The 21,735-nt window shown below is 43.3% G+C and overlaps 1 protein-coding gene across 5 annotated transcripts in view; it reads right to left on the minus strand.

The window, feature by feature from the left end:
- Positions 1 to 21,735, minus strand: part of LOC134804037 (disco-interacting protein 2) — a 136,569-nt gene that overhangs the window by 13,397 nt on the left and 101,437 nt on the right. For 3 of the 5 annotated variants that reach the window (XM_063776911.1, XM_063776910.1, XM_063776909.1), the window contains 6 exons: positions 14,694 to 14,822; positions 14,159 to 14,389; positions 13,563 to 13,681; positions 12,222 to 12,522; positions 11,627 to 11,938; positions 8,691 to 8,883 (listed from right to left, as the gene is read on the minus strand). In XM_063776911.1, the coding sequence (XP_063632981.1) occupies positions 8,691 to 8,883; positions 11,627 to 11,938; positions 12,222 to 12,522; positions 13,563 to 13,681; positions 14,159 to 14,389; positions 14,694 to 14,822 (1,285 nt within the window). Of the gene's footprint in view, positions 1 to 8,690; positions 8,884 to 11,626; positions 11,939 to 12,221; positions 12,523 to 12,872; positions 12,894 to 13,447; positions 13,496 to 13,562; positions 13,682 to 14,158; positions 14,390 to 14,693; positions 14,823 to 21,735 lie in introns of those variants that run through there. The other 2 variants (XM_063776912.1, XM_063776914.1) reach the window with 2 other exon arrangements.

A 21,735-nucleotide genomic window follows, 5' to 3' on the forward strand; every position in this document is an offset into this window, starting at 1 on the left:
GAATTTGTATCTTAATACACTGTAGCTAAGGTTGATTTTCGTTATCGATTCATCGTGAATTCGATTCGGTCATATTATGACAAAGTTTAAAACCGTCTAGTTAAAGTTTTCGTATACAAAGCACGAACTTTGAATATGTTATTGTAATGCACGAGACGATAGTCACTTAACGAGATAAATTTGACTTTCATAACTAAATAGCTTTTCGTGGAAATGAAAACTCTAATTGGGTGGTTGAGTTGAGAGCAACTACCGCAGCTTTCATCAATCTGTGTGTCTTAATTTAGTGATATTGTACAAGTTGTACGACCTAAATTGTCATAAATTGTGACATCACATTACATTAGTGAAGCTATTTATAGTGGTCGTGCATTGAGCAGTTAGCTTTCGCAATTGGCCTCCAAAGATAACGTGGTGGTAAAGATAAGTCATCATCATCATCATCTCAGCCATAAGACGTCCACTGCTGAACATAGGCCTCCCCCTTGGACCTCCATACGTGCCGGTTGGAAGCGACCCGCATCCAGCGTCTTCCGGCGACCTTAACAAGATCGTCTGTCCATCTTGTGGGTGGACGTCCTACGCTGCGCTTGCTAGTCCGTGGTCTCCACTCGAGCACTTTTCGACCCCATCGGCCATCTTCTCTGCGTGCAATGTGGCCTGCCCATTGCCACTTCAGCTTGCTAATCCGGTGGGCTATGTCGGTGACTTTAGTTCGTCTACGGATCTCCTCATTTCTGATTCGATCACGTAGAGAAACTCCGAGCATAGCCCTCTCCATAGCTCGTTGAGCGACTTTAAGTTTTGAGATGAGGCCGATAGTGAAAGACCACGTTTCGGAGCCGTAAGTCATCACTGGTAACACACATTGATTAAAGACTTTCGTCTTGAGGCACTGAGGTATGTCGGACGAAAAGACATTACGTAGTTTCCCGAACGCTGCCCAACCGAGTTGGATTCGGCGGTTGACCTCTTTCTCGAAGTTGGACCTACCTAATTGGACTACTTGTCCTAGGTAGATGTACGAGTCAACAACTTCGAGTACCGAGTTCCCAACAGAGACTGGGATGGGCACAACATTGGCATTTGACATAAGTTTCGTCTTGTCCATGTTCATTTTCAAGCCCACCCGTTGTGAAACTCGGTTGAGGTCATCGAGCATCATGCTGAGTTCCTCCATCGACTTTGCCATGACTACGATATCGTCGGCAAACCGAAGGTGAGTGATGTATTCGCCGTTGATGTTGATGCCAAGTCCTTCCCATTCCAGGAGCTTGAAGGCGTCTTCCATTACGGCAGTAAACAGTTTCGGAGAGATAACGTCTCCCTGCCTTACGCCTCTTCGCAATGGAATCGCCCTCGTGCTCTGCTCCTGTACTCGGACCGACATGGTGGCGTTACTATACAAACACTTCAACACTTCGATGTACCGATAGTCAATATGGCATCGCTGAAGAGACTCAAGCACCGCCCATGTTTCCACCGAATCGAAGGCTTTCTCATAGTCCACAAACGCTAAGCATAATGGCAAGTTATACTCTTCGGTCTTCTGTATAACTTGCCGCAGCGTATGGATGTGGTCTATGGTACTATAGCCTTTTCGGAAACCGGCTTGTTCGGGAGGCTGGAAGTCATCAAGTCTGTGTTCGAGACGGTTCGTGATGACCCTTGAAAACAGCTTATAGACATGGCTCAGAAGCGTGATGGGTCTGTAGTTCTTCAATAGGTTGTTATCACCTTTTTTGAAGAACAGCACCACCTCGCCTCTATTCCATGTTTCAGGCGTTATGCCCTCGGACAAGACGGAATTAAAGAGCTTCTGGAGGACTTTAAGTACCGGTGTTCCACCCGCTCTCAGAAGCTCTGAAGTGATTCCGTCTTTGCCCGGCGCCTTGTTGTTCTTAAGCTGCTTCAGGGCCATCCTAATCTCGTACAGACTGATGTCCGGGATATCTTCGGTATAATGTCGGGACAGCTTGGCTCTTGGATCTCCTACCAAGCTGTCAACGGGCTTTGCGATCGAAGTGTATAACTGTCCATAGAACCTCTCGATCTCACCTAAAACCTCCGCTTTGCTCGACGCTATGCTGCCATCTTCCCGTTTCAGCTTTGTCAGCTGGCTTTGCCCAATAGACTTGTCCTTTGCGAACACTTTGGAGCCTTGGTTTCGCTCAATAGTCTCTTTAATACGGTTAGTATTAAAGAGACGCAGATCATGTCGCAAGGACTTAGATATACGTCTATTGAGCTGCCTATATGACTCCGCGTCATCGGGAGACTGCAACTGTAGCGAGCGTCGTTCAGCCATGAGGTTTAAGGTTTGCTCGGTCAATTTCTGAGGTCTATCTTTACGGCGGGATCTAAAAAACTTAGACCCTACTGTGTGGACAGTTTCCACTAGCCCGTCGTTGATTTCGTCCACTGAAGCCAAGTTCTCTAGGCAAGCAAAGCGGTTAGAGAGCTCGAGTTGAAAGCTTTCGGGGTTTTGAACATAGGCTCGAGTAGGTCGGAGCGTAGACTTCATCAGGCTGGACCTTTCAAGTTTAATATTGATATTCAGTGTGCCTCTTACGATTCGGTGATCACTACCGGTCTTTACCCTGTTGATCACAGAGACATCACTGAATATCCGTTTCTTGTCGGTCATGATGAAGTCTATCTCGTTTCTCGTGGAACCGTCAGGGCTCATCCAGGTCCATTTCCTGTGAGGCGGCTTCTGGAAGAAAGAGTTCATCATGAAGAGTTCCTCTCTCTCCAGAAAGTCGGCCAGCCTCTGACCCCTAGGGTTCCGTTGCCCATACCCAAATTGCCCCACTCTCAACTCATCCCCGCTTCTCTTGCCCAACTTTGCGTTGAAGTCCCCCATAACAACAGTAAAGTAGGTTTTAGAAGTATGTATGGCCCTACTTACGTCCTCATACATAGCTTCTACTTCATCATCGGAGTGCGACGAGGTCGGTGCGTATACCTGAATGACCTTCAGCGAATATCTTTTGGATATTCTGAGTATTAGGTATACCACCCTGCTCGACACACTGTCGATGGTTATTATGTTGTTTACGAGGGACTTGTGAACGAGAAACCCGACACCACCTTGGGACTGTTGGTCGCCCTCCCGGTGGTAGAGCAAGTTACCAGACTTCAGGGTTGTCGTGTCCTCCCCCTCTCTACGGACTTCGCATAACCCTACAATGTCCCAGTGTAACCTGCTCAGTTCCTCTTCCAGCTCGCAGATCTTTTCGTCAGTCCTCATAGTGCGTATGTTGTGTGTTACCAGGGCCAGTCGTCGTCGGGGCGGGTAGCCGGATCTTTGCCGGAGATTCTTAGCACCCCTGACCCCGCTAATGCCCTGACCGCTACCATAGCCAGAGCACCGGGGGTCGCCGGAACCTCGGGGCCGTGGTTCTATTGTGCTCATCATGATGGGGGGTGAATGCCATAATCGCCACGCTTGGCAGGCGGGTTGGCGATCGCAGTCGAGTACACCGAATTTGAGGGACGCTGCTGCCCGTCCACCGGTGGTCTTGGACGTAGTTTAAGGACATACCCGGGTCCGGACGTAGTTTAAGGACATACCCGGGTCCTAGATAAGTATAAAAACATATTCTTATAAGAAATACTAAAGGAAATGTATCGGACTCTTTTTCGACAGCCGTTGGTTATAGGGGTCATTCTTGTCTGTCTGTTTTTCCACCACTGTCTAATCCCGTATTTGATATAATGGCAATCTATTAGATATGTATAATAAAAATCAGCATGTCACATTGCTTAAGTGCTCTGACTTTTCGTCACAGTCACAATATTCACGAAAGGAACTATTACTACTAGTACACCGAAAAAAATAATTTTCTACAATACTACCAGAACGTATAGTAATTAAAAATATAGTTATACCTACTAAAATCCGGTAGTAATAACAAAAAATGTTGTATCGTGTAAAACTTGTTTTTTAAACATCACTGTTTAATTCTAGTTAAATACAATTTAGTACTGCTTACAATTTCGTTGTATATGTAAAGATGCAAGTGTTGTAAATATTAAACGTTTGTCTCGTTTAATATATGCATCGTAACACTAACTATTGATATGTAAAAATAAAGATACGAGTGTACACGTTACAAGTTATTATGTTGTGGTTACTATAATGCATTGTAGTCTGAACGAATCAAACAGTTGTGCCAACACCACGGTGTATGCGCGGGTGGCGGGGGGCGGAGAAAGGAATTGCGCAAGTCACAGAACGGCAGCCATTACGCCAGCGTCTTACGTTCCGGCCGGTCGATGTTTTATTTACGTAGATCCTGTCCATAATTTTATTGTAAACCAGTATAAGTGCGTGTTGTTTGCGTGTTGCTGACACAGTGAAATGTGCGGGCTCCGATTAAGGAAAAGTCCTCCCGCACCGATGTGGATAAGGAGGGATTCACACTGGTGGAAAGGAAACTCAAGGCGCGCAGGGCGCCTCTTAAAACTCTGTGTGGTACTGCGGAGCCGGTTAATTCTGGCCTACGAGTTGCGACACCGAGTAAGGCGCTCTACGTGTCTCGCCTGCATTACTCCGCCGGGGCCGACGAGGTGGTGGAGTACGTCCGCCGGAAGACTCGCTACACGCTGAGGGTGCACCAGCTACAGTCGCGTCACTATGTGCACTTCAGTTCATTTGTAGTGCGCGTGCCGCGGCCTCTGCAGGACACCATCGCAAGCGCGGACTTCTGGCCGAAGGGTGTGGTGTTTCGGCGGTTCCGGGGCAACCTGCCGAATCCTACACCGAGTCAGACGACGCTACGGAGCCACGCTGTTACGTCGTCGCCCAAATCCAATGTTTAATTTGTATGTCATTTTTGTGTCTATTGTTTTCTTTGTGGAGACAAAATGTTTTTTTCTTTTGTAGTGTCACAGTGCCTTGGTTTTACTGTAATGCTGTGTTACTTATTTGATCAATAAAATAAAAAAAAATAAGTGTGCTTAAAAACTTGTCTGTATTTACTAGAAGAGCAGTGTACTGGTTATATATTGTTCACGTAACCAGAACCCACTGTGCTGAAGGGACTTCTAAACGGGCCATATGTTCACTGCAATATGTGGCCGGCAACTATTAGTGTCCCTCTCTAACATGTGAGTAAGAGGACACCAATAGTTGCCGGCCACATATTGCAGTGAACCGTATATCGAAATCGTTCAGTTACATATACTGAATACCTTGTTATAACAACAGGACAGGAACGTATTATTTAGTAACCATTAACAGACCGGCTAGTTGGGTTTACTAAAAGTCTTATACCCACTACTATACACTTCATAGAATTAACAAATTTAATTTAACAAGAATGGTCTGGTTATGTTTACAAAGTGTCCTGTCGTCACATATACAACAAGACAATATAGTACAGCTAACCAGATTCTGGTTACCAGTACCAGGTTTTTTTTTCAGTGTGAGAACTCGCGGTTTGCCAAAAATTATATAGAGCGATTGACTTTGTTGCACCTACTTACTGTATAGTTCGATATAAAATAGTAGAAAATAATTATTATAAAAAAAAACGCCTTCTATGGGGGCCGGTGAAAGATTATTGTATACACGCTGAAATTTTTATCGTTTTGTTCCCGAAGCGTAGTGGTTAGGTATCGATTACACAGCCAAATAAAATTGTCAAAAAAAATCTAGCTCTTAGTTTCAAAATTGCCAAATAAATAAAAAATAATACAGAACTCGAAGCCGTGAGAATAAATAGTAACACAGAAAAATGCCGCCTCAAACCGTCGCCGCCGCCGCGATTTCATTCGTGCTGATTTTCTAAGGAGCTATCCCTCCCGCACCCCGCACGTCCCGCGGTTATGACTTGTGACTTATGACTTGTGGTTATGACTTTTTCGACGTGACGTCAGCGGTGTTACTACGTGTTTTACTCATTTCGTGAAACTGATTTTTCACTTGCTTATTTTTTTCATTTGAAGAGCTAGATTTTTTTTGACAATTTTATTTGACTGTATAATCGATACCTAACCTCTATGCTTCGGGAACAAAACGATAAAAATTTCAGCGTGTATAGATGGTGCACTGTATAAAAGGAAGTAAAACCACCCACTTTTCTAGTAGGTAGCAATTCGTTTCTGTAAGGGTCGCAGTTTTAGCCTCACGAACCCACTTCTCTGATAGCAGTTTGGTTCTGTGAGGATTGCAGTTCGAACCTAACCAAAACCACTTTTCTAGTAGCATTTCGTTTCTGTAAGTACGGCTCGCAGTTCTAACCTAACCTAACCCACTTTTTTTCGGTTCTGTGAGGATCGCAGTTCAAACCTAACCTAACCCGTTTAATGGCGCGTGCGGTGCGGTTGCGGTGTACGGGGGTTTGAGCGTGAGGGGCTAGTACGAGTAAGTTTGGCATCATTATACTTTATACCTACATTTTATGGTAGGTAATCATAGTGGGTTATTTAGCTTAGGTATCAGTGGTTTTTCGGGTCAAGGTCCGAGTCCGGGTCCGGGTCCAGTTCCGGGTCCGGGACCAGGTCCAGGTCGAGGTACAGGTCTAGGTTTTGTTCCAGGTCCAAGTCCAGGTCCAAGTCCGGGTCCAGGTCCGGGTTCAGGTCCAGATAAGAGCCCGGATCCGGGTGAGGTCTGGCTCCAGGGCCACCTCCGTCAAAATCGAAATTCGAAATCGCCAAACGTGTAGTCATTGAAGAGTTCTGTTCTGATCATCATCAGCAGTTCGACTTCATCAAATGCGACAGTTTTTAATCTAAATTCTTGATTTTCTGATGAAAATACACAAATCTCTATACGCATGCCTTTAAGATTTGACGAGTTCCCTCGATTCCTCATGGATACCATCATCAGACCTCGAGCTTGACAAAAATGTGGCTTAAAAACTTAACTTGCTCAACAAACATAACGAAGAGGACAAATCGCCAAACGTGAACTATGCGTCGTTGAAGAGTTCCGTTCTGATCATCATCAGCAGTTCTACTTCAAATGCGACAGTTTTTAATGAAAATGCTTGATTTTCTGATGAAAATACAAAAATCTCTATACGCATGCCTTTAAGATTTGAGGAGTTCCCTCGATTCCTCGTGGATCCCATCATCAGAACTCGAGCTTGACAAAAATGTGGCTCAAAAACTTAACTTGCTTAACAAACATAACGAAGAGGACAAATCGCCAAACGTGAACTATGCTTCGTTGAAGAGTTCCGTTCTGATCATCATCAGCAGTTCCACTTCATCAAATGTCACTTTTTTGAATGTAAGTATATTTTTTTGTTGATAAAACACATAAATCACTATATGTATGCCTTTAAGATTTGAGGAGTTCCCTCGATTCCTCATGGATCCCATCATCAGAACTGGGTTTTGACAAAAACGGAAAGAAAAAAAAGAAAAAAATAGCATATACATACAATCAAAAAAATTATTTTCAAAATCGGTCCAGTAATGACGGAGATATGGAGTAACAAACATAAAAAAAATCACAATCGAATCTCCTCCGTTTGAGATTTGGAAGTCGGTTAATAAATGAGGGCGCCACTTTCTACGTAGCTGTCACATCTTTGACGTAAAATGCTTACACATGGTAACAATTTATAGTCTGTCAAGCCATTTCCGTCAGTAGAAAAAAGCGGCTAAAAAATGTAGGCGCGAAGGGTTATCGTCCCATAGAAAATTTGAATATCGCGCCTTTTTCTACTGACAAATTTGTTTGACCGACTATAGTATGGACATTTTAGAGTTCCATTTTATTTTATGTCCCACTATAGGCGGCAATAATGGCGGCAATGGATCAAAAATCGCGTGGATATATTACAAGGTATGTGGAGCCCTTAACTGATACTGTATCAGTGGTAAGCCGAGATATTTCCTGTCAAATGTCAAATACCTATATTATGTTTATTTTTATCTTGCTAATTATTTCAAAATGGTAAATCTAAAAACTATATTATAAAAGTGCAAGCCGAGCACTTTCATTTGATACCAAACTTGACCATATTTTCTTGCAAAAAGATGACCAGAATAGCAAGACCCCTCGCAAATAGCTTTTTAGCCTTCAAAGCTCTTCTAGCTCAATAACCCCTTGATCGAGCCTGCTCATAATTTAATGACTAAAATATAATGCCCTCAACTACACGTTTACCCAATTTCATTTAAATTAGAACAAATGTACTTAAGTTCTTGAGTATCAAACTATCCTCTGATAGTTCAGCTTAAAAACATCGAAATGCCGGGACGTGCCCCTAGCCAGCCGCGTGTCCCAAGTCGAATGTAAGAACTTCGTTCGCTTCGCTCGCTCGTTCGACTATAAGCCTTTTATTTATGTGCTGCAGGGTATTCCTTCATGGGTCAGGGGCGAAGCAGCTTCTCCAAATATACTAAGATTACCAAGGCATAGACCAGGCTTTGGTCCTAACCGGGTAATAATACCGCCCATGGCAGACCCGCCGACCGCCGACGTGTGACAATATGCATAAGACTGTCACGTGCGGGGGCGGGATCAAGTCGCGCGGGGAGCGCCGAGCGGGGAAGCTTCTATATGTACAGCCACCTGCAGTAATATATTACACAACGAAGACCGCAAAAATATCCGACACCATTTTATTTGTATAGAGCCATAAGAGCGTGTCACATATTCGGCCTTCCAAGAGCAATATGTATAGGTATTATTGTAGTTGACTATACTTTAGGCCGTTGGTCCTTACCGTGTAACAATGACACCCATGGCAGAGCCGTCGACCGCGGACGTGTGTTCGATGTGCGCTGGGCTGTCGTCGGCGGGCCGCGGGGGCGGGATCCAGTCGCGCGGGGGGCGGGGAAGCTTCTCCGTGGATACCCATTGGAGCGACGGCCAGCCGCGGAACGAGACCACGTCGCCGGAGGATGTCTTTGGCAGGCCTAGGGAAAAGAATACAGTCAATAATAATTTCACATGCGTGCGTGCACAAAAGGAAATTGGTTTGTTGTTTTTGATATATATATAGCGACCCACCTCGGCTTCGCACGGGTAAACCTTAACAAATTATACACCGAATCCGTCCTCAAGAATCACTCTATTGATGGGTGAAAACCGCATGAAAATCCGTGCAGTAGTTTTTGAGTTTATCGCGAATATACAAACATAGAGCGGCGGGGGATTTTGTTTTATAAGATGTATAGATATACAGGGTGATCAATCTAAATGGGTCAGTAAGGAGAAGTCAGAAACTATGAGAGATAGCGATATCTGTTCTTAGGAACCATGGCTTCGATTTTAGATTTAATAATAATGACTTTCACACTTTTTTTTTAACTCTCATACATAACCGGGACTCGAATCTGGTCAATATTCTTTATGTAATCGCTTGTAGTATTTGTTTGTATAATTGATCCTGAAAGTATAAGGACTAAATTTTGCTATGAAATCTTGTGTAAACATTAGACTGAAATGCTCACAATTTAAATAATTTGCAAAATGTTGTCATTAATACGCATCGGTGATCATTATTTATCATATATCGTTTATTTAAAATTAGAACCCTTTCGTTCAGCGGGCGTGCCAATTTATTTAAAATTTGAAAACGGAATGCTTATTAACTTTTACCCAAAAGGATTAATCTTTGCATCCAGGAAAATGGCTACAATTTTGAACATTTACTGAAATAAAATAATTATGTATCTCATTGTTGGGTTTTTCTTTCAATTACTTACAATATTAAAAATGTGTTCCTTGTGACTTATGATTCGCACCATCAACAATAACAACGAAAAAACTTGCAGTTTTTATACATACCTAACATTGTTTACAGAGACTTCGACCAGGTTCGATTCCCGGTTATGTATGAAAGTTAAAAAAAAAGTGTGAATGTCATTATTATTAAATCTAAAATCGAAGCCATGGTTCCTAAGAATAGATATCGCTAACTCTCATAGTTTCTGACTTCTCCCTACTGACCCATTTGGATTGATCACCCTGTATATACATATTTATACCTATAAGTATTATATTTTTATAGAACCCAACTAGGGCATGTAGACATTAGTGATTAATTTCCAACAGTGAGCAAGTTTTAATTATTTCCTAGCAATAGAGATATAAATCCCTATATTATATTTAAATATTAATTTTAACATTTCATGTTTTACCAATAAATGAGTGCGAGGCTAACTTTTTAAGAACGAGAAAGAGCTCAATAGGACAGGAGTTGGGCACTTGAATTTCCACATGAATTCCTAAATGGCCCGTTCGACCGACCGCTTTTCAATTTCAATCCTCCATCGCGTTCTCACCGCACTTTTTTCATTTTATTATGCATTTTGAATGTAGAGAAGTCACATTTTTAATTGAAGTGTTGCTAACAATAACTCAATAGAAACTGCATTTAGAAGTGCCTAGATTTTTTTTTTGCAAAAATGTTTTTTAAAAATTAGAACTTATAATCAAAGTTCCCCGCCGCGTCTGTCTGTTTGTGTGTTTGTATGTTTGTTCTCGATAAACTCAAAAACTACTGAACGGATTTTCATGCGGTTTTCACCTATCAATAGAGTGATTCTTGAGGAAGGTTTAGGTGTATAATTTGCTAACCCGCGCGAAGGGGTGGGTCGCTAGTTTATAATAAAACAAAAGAAAATGCAACCAGATGAATACCGAGTCCAGGAGAAGCGTTAAAAAGTTAAACCCAATTTTTTGTCGACAATTTTCGCCCCTCTGTGTTACACGCGTTCGCCTTTTTGTAATTACATTTCACCATCGTTTCTCCATGTTCTCTTTTGTAACCAATAAAAAGATCACAAATCCAATTTTACACGTCGGCGGTAACGTTCCATATTCCGTTACTATATTTATAACGCTTTCAACCTAGATTTCAATATAGCGTAATGATCTATTAGAGTATCCAAATAACGGAAGTTCCATTTTATATATTACTTCCGTATCGATCGAGTATAGTTAGTTTTCTTTCGTTTGGCAACGATGTGGTATAGATATCGTTAATCAAGACAACATTTTGTTACAACAAACTATTTGTAATGTTATAGGTATACTACGCACTGAAGTATAATAAAACTGTCAGTGCCATATTAATTATCCTTTATAATTAAATATGTTCCATTCTTTAAAGGGGCTCGGCCTGTCAGTTAGAACAAAATTTTGACAGTTCCGAACAACTGACAGGCCGATATCGTCCGGCGGACTGGTAATGGTCCCTTAAGTCTCTAGATCTGTCGTTCGTTAAAATCTTGCTTATACGGAAAGTTCAACAGCTCTTTACGGGGTAAGTAAATTGCCTTCTTGTTTGTCTTGCGTTTTACCATTTCATTAATCCAGTTATGCCTTTTTTATGGTTTTTGACAGATTTATATCTAATAAGAACTCTTACGAATACCTACATTAGGCTCATCGTTTCCGGCTCACACTGAGGCATCAGATGCTGAATGATGCCTCATTTTGCGTTAAGTAAGATACTCTCCTATCTTTCTCCAAGCTTGATAAGTGTCAGGAAGTCATACATACAAGAGCCGAGCAGGAACCCAACTTGCTGTAGCCCCGCATCTCGCCTCGTGAGCGGCACCTCAATGGGCACAGGCATCACACCAGTCTGAAGACACCCGTAGAACGCGCACATGAAGATGATCGCGTCGTTGTTATATGTAGAACACATACCTTTGAGGCACGCGTCGGACGTGAGCGCGTACTGTATCCCACACGAGCCGAGCAGGAACCCGACTTGCTGTAGCCCCGCGTCCCGCCTCGTCAACGGCACCTCTATTGGCACAGGCACCACACCAGCTTGCAGACACCCGTAGAACGCGCACATGAAGTTGATCGGATCGTTGTTGGGGTACACCAGGGCGACGCGGTCGCCGGGCTTGATGGATGTGTCGCCGGTTAGCGGGCCGCCACTGCTCGCCTTCGACGTGAAGGATTTGTTGAGCAGCGCGAACGCGATTTTGAGCGAGCGGCTTAGTAGTTTGCCTGTAATAAACCGGTTTGTCAAATTCATGCTCAAACTTTAATTACTAATGTCAACATCTGGTTAACATGTCATCAAGATTACTACATTTACTAGCTGTATTTTGTGAAACACCTTAGCTTAGATATCTCACTTTAAAACGGGATTGCTTTTTGTTGGATTTTGGGCCAAGTTAATTTTTAGCATGGAGCAACTTTTAGACATGTGCACCGCGTTACCTAACTGAATCTATTGTCTAACTAAACTATGTGTTATAATTTTTATTCTTAGTCCACTAGAACTCACCATAAGTAAGCGAGTTACTCAATTTCCCATTAGGGTCTAACACCGTAGCCACATTGGCTTTAAACGATGCCGTGCCGTATCTCTGCAGCGCCGCCTCCAGGTTCCTGGGGAGCCCGGCGGGGACAACCAGCTGCTCGCCCACCGCTGGGGTCATGGTGCCACCCTCGGGTTTGGGCGCGTTGGGGTCCTTGGGGTTGGCCGCGATCTCGAGCTCGATGTCGTCATCCTCATAGAATTCGGGTAAAGGTCGGCGTTTGGGCCGCTTTAGTGTGTTGAGCAGTTGCTGGATCTTGGCTGACACCTGGTGAGGGAATTTTTGATTATTGTACCAGAAAATAAAGACCAATAAATAAATATTTACAAGTCATTATCTGATTACGGATTCGTATGAATAGCATAGTATGTAAGTTCATACCTCCTCTTATCAGAAGTTTTCTTAGGCTTATTATTAGCGGCTATTTGTTAGTGATACCCGACATATTCGCCGTGTGCGTCATGTATTTATATGTAGTTAGCAACTTAGCACAATGGCGTACGTTCCACCATCCGGCACCTGTGCCCGTATCGTCTGTTTGGTAGCACCCGACTCGGGTGGCGAACAACGCGCCCGCTGATGTGTGTGTAACGCTTGTAGTCTGCACCATTACGTACGTTCCACCGTCCGGCACCTGTGCCCGTATCGTCTGTTTGGTAGCACCCGACTCGGATGGCGAACAACGCGCCCGCTGATGTGTGTGTAACGCTTGTAGTCTGCACCATTACGTACGTTCCACCGTCCGGCACCTGTGCCCGTATCGTCTGTTTGGTAGCACCCGACTCGGTTGGCGAACAGCGCGCTCGCTGATGTGTGTATAACGCTTGTAGTCTGCACCATTACGTACGTTCCACCGTCCGGCACCTGTGCCCGTATCGTCTGTTTGGTAGCACCCGACTCGGTTGGCGAACAGCGCGCTCGCTGATGTGTGTGTAACGCTTGTAGTCTGCACCATTACGTACGTTCCACCGTCCGGCACCTGTGCCCGTATTGTCTGTTTGGTAGCACCCGACTCGGTTGGCGAACAGCGCGCTCGCTGATGTGTGTGTAACGCTTGTAGTCTGCACCATTACGTAAGTTCCACCGTCCGGCACCTGTGCCCGTATCGTCTGTTTGGTAGCACCCGACTCGGATGGCGAACAACGCGCCCGCTGATGAGTGTGTAACGCTTGTAGTCTGCACCATTACGTACGTTCCACCGTCCGGCACCTGTGCCCGTATCGTCTGATTGGTAGCACCCGACTCGAATGGCGAACAACGCGCCCGCTGATGTGTGTGTTAAGTTTGTAGTCTGTACCATGACGTACCTTCCACCTTCCGGTGCCTGTGCCTGTGTCGTCAGATTGGTAGCACCCGACACGGTCGGCGACGAGCGCGCCGCCGCGCCGCGCGCCCGCCGATGTGTGTGTTACGTCTGGTTGGATGTCTGTACAGAATACATAATTTTGGATAGGTATTTAAATAAAACAATGTTTCCGAATCGAATAAACTATAAGGTGGTGGTACTAGTGCTCGACGTGCCAATGCCCAATAGATGACACCCTGTTGTCACCTCTATTGACAATGACTTAAGTTTCAAGATGACATGTACTGGGACCGGGTCGATCACCAGAACTTAAATGATTTAAACAATAGCTGGTGAATTCAAACACATTAAGGAGTTACATATATCCCTTCCAGGACACCTTCTGCTGGGATGGACAGAGAACGGTACGAGTATGTACTATTTCTATGTCCCTCTTATTATCGAATTTAATCGAATTTAAATCCCTCTTACCTATTAGCCGCAAGGTAGCATAAAGTGTCCGGCGAACGTATTGAGACCTCTTTAAAACTCCATGCACCGTAGTGTTGTAAGTGATACCTATACTGTACGATGTATAAGACAGTAAATTAAACTCACAAGCAGGCAAATGTGTCATCTCCGAGAGATCGATCTCCGTCCTCTCCCTCACGTGTTTCTTCTCCCTCTCCCGTTCCCGCTCCCTCTCGCGGTGGTGTGGCGGCTGCGGCAGCGGGTGCGGGTGTGAGCGGGGGTGCGGGGCGGCGGGCCGCCGCGCAGGAGGTGACCCCAGCTCGGGGGGCGGGGGGAGGTCTGTGTCGCCGGCGCACGAGTCTTCGTCTGAACTTGATGCTACAAGAAAACAAGATTGATAGAGATACAGATTCCAAAAAGCTAGCACCGACTTGTATCTGAAAATAAACTGAAATAAATGTCCTATACGAAAAAAACATATCAAGACATCAGCGATTAGGGCCGGGGTAACCAGCATTTACCACTTAACTATCCGGAGCACGAGATACCGGTCGAAATTTCTCGACTCTATGCAATCTTGTAAGGGCTAAGGTCGCTCTTTGCACAAAAAAGGGTCGTGAACCTTATTGACCTTCCAACGCCTGCTGCACCTCCAGAACATGTTATTTAAATAAGTACTTACAGAGGTCGTGCCGCTCTCTGTCCGGGCTCTTAGCCATCATGGAGGTCCGCTTCGACGGCATGGGCAGCGAGGGCTTGGGTCTGTTCTGCATCTCTGCTAGCGCCTGCTGCACCGCCTCTTGCCGGACCTCTGTAACATTCATGCTGTCTTAGTACTTCTCTTTACTCAGCTATTTTTCTTTAATTATGTAACAGATACAACAATCATTCAACGAATCATTATTACAACATATGAATTTTTACATTCCAATTTTCCAAAAGGTCCTAATTTCTACTTTTACTTCTATATTCATGCACCAAAAAATTACAAAACTACCCAAAACATCACATAATTAACAGATATTCGTAGCCAGGTATTTAGGACGCTATGAATAAAATTGTGACTTCATGACAAACCGATTTTGCTCGCACACATACTCATTTATTGGATTAAGCTATTGACCGCTCGGCTCTTGGGTTGTGCATGTGTGTGCATGTCATGCGTAAATATGAGGAATTCGGCGTGTTATGAAATCACAGTTTTGTTTTAGCAACTCTATCTTCACATATCTTATAACTCTGTAAAAAACTTATAAAAACTAGCATGCCAAATACTCCATTCCTCAAACCAACGTAAAATCAGAGGGCCTACCGATAAATATAAAAATCTGGGTCATACACATTTTTTAGCGAACTCGTTCGCGTCTTTACTGTAAACATCGCAAAGTTAAGGAAATCTAAAGCTAATTTTTACGCGGCACTTTTACAGGCGGAATACATTTTTTCAGTACTTGAGACTCAAATAAGAAAAACGGGATATCTACGTACCAGAGTCGTTAACTTTTATTGTATTGTCCACAGAAGTGACTTTTTTCTAAAATGTGTTTGACCCATTTATGGTGAGGATCAGCCATTGATGAGCGAGAAAAGACACCAATAAGAGCACGAGTGGATTCTTGCGTACCAATGGAAATATAGGAACTAACCTTGTACCTTCGTCCACAATTTTAATTGACAGTAAGCCTTAATGCAAAGTCATAAGGTCCACCGAGGATCAGTTAAGAGTGTTGCTGCTGTTGCTGCAGTACTACTATCGCTACCTCGCTCATCTCTAGCTGCTCAGCTCACTCTTACATATTCTACAGATGTAGCAACACAGCACCCAACTTAGGCCGGAGCCCCACTGCTGCGCACGCTATGTACACGACCCACGTTCCTATACAAAATTTCGTGGGCTTGCCCACGATTTGTATTAAAACGTGGGCCGTGGATGTAGCGTGCGCAGCAGTGGGGCTCCGGCCTTATTGTGAGACATAGACCGTCCACGCTAAGTCGCCTGTCAAGTTTTACGTGAAGTATGGGCCATTGTCACTGGCAAATATGCCAAGTCAGTGCAAACTTAACGTGGTCGGAGTCTAGGGATGCAGCTATCTGTTAAAATTAGAATGAGAAGTATGTAACGACTGTTTTAGAGTTCTGTCTCTCAAAGGGCAAAAACGGAATTATTATAGGATCAATGATAAGCCCTTCCGTTACGTGTAGTATAGCCAATTTGCACACTATTAGAAATTCTGACACATAAGCAAGTCGGTGATCCAAAGGCGAACGTGTAATGCAAGTAAATAAATGTTTTTTTTTTTTACTATAGTTGCAACCCTATGTTAAAGTGCTAGATCTGTAGAATGCTTACAGTCATGCATTCATGTCGAGAGGTTAGTTTAAATTATTCTCTTTATTCTATATTAAAGTTCCCTTAAAGGCTGAATGGAAAGCAAGTATGAAATACATGCAAAATGGTTGGTTAGGCCTTCAAGTTATTAAATGAAATGGGTTTCATATATTAATTGCACCAAGGGTATATCTAATGGCACATTAGAATAGAACAGGTGCTACATAACTACATAGGTATAATAATTATATTAACATCGCTAGACATATAGTTACGTAAACTTACTGATTTACGATTAAAATGCTTCGGAACAGCCTGTGTATGCTAAAACGGTGACTAACGATTTGGTGCAACCGACCCTAACGACGCGATTCGGGAAATGAATTAGAGATTTACTTAGATACGATATAGTAAAGATATGTGACGTCCCACGGGTAAAGGTACCTTATGACGGTTGGCCCTTGCGCTATTATTAACGCCGCTCCAATATTATTGCGGCGCTATGCGACGTAAGCGCCAGCCGCCATAAGGTACCTTTTGCCGTGGAACATCACATATCTTTACTATTTCATATCTAGTGAATCTCTAATTAATTTCCCAAATATCGCGGCGCCAGCCGCCATAAGGTACCTTTTGCCGTGGAACTTCACATATCTTTACTATATCGTATCTAGTTAATCTCTAATTCATTTCCCGAATCGAGCCGTAAGAGTCGGCTCGGTTGCACAAAACCGTCTGTCGCCGCTAAAACGTACGCAAAATTTTATTTTATGGGAAGTTACATACTTTTCTATTTACTTAGTGGCGTTGATTACACCGTCGATTGCGATTTGTGTAAATGGCCCTAGGACCGGTTGCACAAACAGTCTGTTAGCGTCGTCGTAGTACAGTCAAGTGTAAAAATATGTGTGCACACATCATACCCAAAAATATATCCCAGAGCTCTTATGTCAGCGAATTAAGAAACATGTCCCATAAATGTTTTTGAGTAAGTTATATGTACCCATATTTTTTCACTTTACTGTACCTACACGATGAAAATTTAAGAGCGCTATTACATTTCGGCGTTGAGCGAGTTTAGGCACAGTACACTAAGAACAGTAGTGAATCTAAGGCCGCTCGGCAAGTTATTTGCCTACTCTTGCGTTGGCGCTTAGGGTTGTCACTTTTATTTTTAGTTAAATATTATTTGCGTATTATGAGTAGCACTACGTTTCTATTTATTATAATATAATGAAATGTTCTATCAATTCATAAATGAAGTATAAATAAAACGCTTTTTAAATATTAACATTAGGAAATGGCAGTTATTAAAAAAATTATAAATTCGATACAGAAAAATATTCCTCCGGTTTCTGCATGTTCGGAACGCTTTATTGTTAGCGGTTAATAGTACATTATTGTCGAGGCTCGGAAGTAGCTACTTGCAGGCTGAGGATTCGTTTTAAACGGACGACCTTGGGAGTCCGTTTAATTGAATCCGAAGCCAGCAAGTAGCCTTCCAGCCGAGTCATATATAGTGCTTTTCTCAAAAATGGTGCAAGAAATATAAATATCATAGAAATATTTTACAAAAGCAACTTTCTTACGTATATATTTTCACAGAAAAAAGTAGAAACAATTGAAAAAATTAGCTTTGCCGCCTTTTTATTTTTTTAATAAAAAAATAGAAGTGTATTTTTCTGCCGAAAATACGCCAACCTATTTGAGACAGCTAAATAGTCGCGGTACTAATCATCTGTTTGGCTGTTTAATGGGCCTGTGCCTTCATTTGATATGGCCATTTCAACTTTTAAAAAGTTTGGAACTCGACAAATAATGGAATTTGTATGCAACATTGCAGTCCCAAAATCGAGACTGCAATGTTTTTAACTTTTTAATTTTTGACTGACCATAAACTACGCGCTTCGCAACCTATTTTTTAAACGGCAAAGTCGACTTTGCCGTCCATTTTTGAGAAAAGTAAATTCTCATCCTTACGTATAACTTTAATAGTAAAAAGGTTTTAGGGAAGCATGGGCAAGTAGGTATTATGAAGAATGACAAGTCCGGGTTTGAGAAGTCGTTATTGAGACACTATATTTTTTTTCTACTGTACGACTGTAATTTTTGAATTAAGATTTCTTATACCAAACTGCAAATGGGTATTTTTAATGTACGGGCTCCCAACTCAACTATAATATTCATTTCGATACAGTTTAGTCAACTATAATGAAAATGACCGATCACAGCTCGCCGCGGTCAAGAGGACGAAACAAACCATAGCTCAAATTAATTATTTATTTTAGGTTGTATAGTAGAAACAATTGGTTCATAAATCAGAAACGCGCATGTGACACCCTTAATATAGCAACATCCATAGACTACGAAAACCACTTAGTGTTGCTTGTTAGTCTCCATAGGCTACGGTGGCCAAAATCGAGAAAACAACTGTCTAAAAATTGAATTTAGCGCGGAGCAAGTACCAGGGCCTCATGAGTTACGAGGTGTCGTTGACCAGCCCGCCGGGTCGCGGCGGCCGGGGCGCGTACCAGTATTATGAAGGTATCGCGGCTGCTCCCGTATCTTAGCTGTATACTTTTGGTTTGGTTTGTTTGTATGATTATACTAGTTTAAAGTATTATTTTTGTTGATTCGTAGAAAAAGTATTGTATACAATAGTGATATAATCAAGCTTTTCTATCTAGTACCTTACTTATACTATTGCCTCTGTTCATAGTCATGATCAAAAAAATTAAGGCGTACCGTCAGAGCAGACAAATGCGAGCGGGCGGGTAGCGTACTCGAATGCGCGCGATCACAGTCGCGGTACGGCCCACACTGCCGCCACCGTATTCCCCCGTATATTATGCTAATGTGTGCGTGCCAGCGCGTGCGTACACGGCGCCCGGCGCGCACGCACACATTCAAGCTGGCAGCGGCACATTTCTATGAAGATTCACTACTGTTCTTATACTGTGGTTTAGGTATTTTACGCGCTGCGGCAGGCCGTGCGAGCTCAGTATGCCGATCCCTTCTACCACACTCGCACTACAATGATGGATTAAACATTCTTGATCCTTCGCGAAGCATATTGAAATCAACCATAACAACACTAACTGTACTTAACTTTTAAAGTTCTAAAACTGTTATTTGGTAAGTACGAAAATACTAAATGCAGTGCAAATGTACATAGGGGCTGTTCATAAATTACGTCATCTATTTTTGACGATTTTTGACCCCCCCCCACCCCTCAAATCATCCAAAAATCAAGCTTCGGATGAATCTGTTTCCTCCTACGTTATGTTACCATCATCCGATCTCCAGACCCCCCCCCCCCCCACTCCTCCCATTTGAAACGACGTAATTTATGAATAGCCCCATACTCGTACTTATGAAGGTATATTACTCGAAAGAAATTATAGGTACCTACTCGCTTATTTACATGTTTCCTCATTGCATTTGGTACCTATAGGTTGTAAAGTTTGTATCAACGAGGGTTTAAAAACGAACTGGTACTGAGGATCTGATGATGATTAAGGTGGTCACGGATACCAATCAACCATGTAGTAACATGATTAGGCTCGTTTGATTCGTCTCAACAAGATCTTTGACACTGAAGATACACAGGGTCTGATGATGGAGCTGGAAGGTGGCCACGGGTATCAGTCTCAAAAAGTTGAGACGAATCAAACGAGCCCAAACACGAAGTGGTTCAGTTACATGGTAGACTGGTACCCGTGGCCACAGTCCAGCTCCATCATCAGACCCTGAGTACTAACTTGTGTCAAAGATCTTGTTGCGACGAATCGAACGAAGCCAAATACGAAGTGGTGTAGTTGCATGGTTGATTGGTACCGGTGACCACCTTCCGGATCCATCATCATACCCTCAGTACTACCTTGTGTCAAAGATCTTGTTGCGACAAATCAAACGAGCCCAAACACGAAGTGGTTCAGTTACATGGTAGACTGGTACCCGTGGCCACAGTCCAGCTCCATCATCAGACCCTGAGTACTAACTTGTGTCAAAGATCTTGTTGCGACGAATCGAACGAAGCCAAACACGAAGTGGTTTAGTTGCATGGTTGATTGGTACCGGTCACCACCTTCCGGATCCATCATCAGGCCCTCAGTACTACCTTGTGTCAAAGATCTTGTTGCGACAAATCAAACGAGCCCAAACACGAAGTGGTTCAGTTACATGGTAGACTGGTACCCGTGGCCACCTCCCAGCTCCATCATCAGATCCTGAGTACTATCTTGTGTCCAAGGTCTTGTTGAGACGAATCAAACGAGCCTAAACACGAAGTGGTTTAGTTGCATGGTTGATTGGTACCGGTGACCACCTTCCGGCTCCAACATCAGACCCTGAGTACTATCTTGTGTCAAAGATCTTATAGAAACAAATAAAACGAGCCTAAACACGAAGTGGTTTAGTGGCATGGTTGATTGGTACCGGTGACCACCTGCCGGCTCCATCATCAGACCCTGAGTACTATCTTGTGTCAAAGATCTTGTTGAGACGAATCAAACGAGCCTAAACACGAAGTGGTTTAGTTGCATGGTTGATTGGTACCGGTGACCACCTTCCGGCTCCATCATCAGACCCTGAGTATTATCTTGTGCCAAAGATCTTGTTGAGACGAATCCAACGAGCCCAAACACGAAGTGGTTTAGTTGCATGGTTGATTGGTACCGGTGACCACCTTCCGGCTCCATCATCAGACCCTGAGTACTATCTTAAGTCAAAGATCTTGTTGAGACGAATAAAACGAGCCTAAACACGAAGTGGTTTAGTTGCATTGTTGATTGGTACTGGTGACCACCTTCCGGCTCCATCATCAGACCCTGAGTACTATCTTAAGTCAAAGATCTTGTTGAGCCGAATCAAACGAGCCCAAACACGAAGTGGTTTAGTTGCATGGTTGATTGGTACCGGTGACCACCTTCCGGCTCCATCATCAGACCCTGAGTACTATCTTGTGTCAAAGATCTTGTTGAGATGAATAAAACGAGCCAAAACACGAAGTGGTTTAGTTGCATGGTTGATTGGTACCGGTGACCACCTTCCGGCTCCATCATCAGACCCTGAGTACTATCTTGAGTCAAATAAATACATATAGAATGTCAGGTCGTTTCAAATATTTTTAATCCTGTCCGGTAGTTTATTAAACTGTACCATTATAAATTATAATACTATAAAAACAGTGCTAGGATCAAAGTCTCTCGTTGCGGTTTACACGCACACAGTATAGCGTTTTACACGGCGCCCGCCGCACACAATGATAAAAAACCTCGTCGTCGCCGTTGAAAATGTGCGGAGCCGACCGACACACGTCCTGCCTCTACAAGCTCTGCCGCGGCATTGAGCTGGCGCAGCGCGCGTCATCGGTAATATAGAGTAGTTTTCAAAA

The sequence above is a fragment of the Cydia splendana genome, chromosome Z (assembly GCF_910591565.1).
Source record: "Cydia splendana chromosome Z, ilCydSple1.2, whole genome shotgun sequence".
Taxonomy (NCBI): Eukaryota; Metazoa; Arthropoda; class Insecta; order Lepidoptera; family Tortricidae; genus Cydia; species Cydia splendana.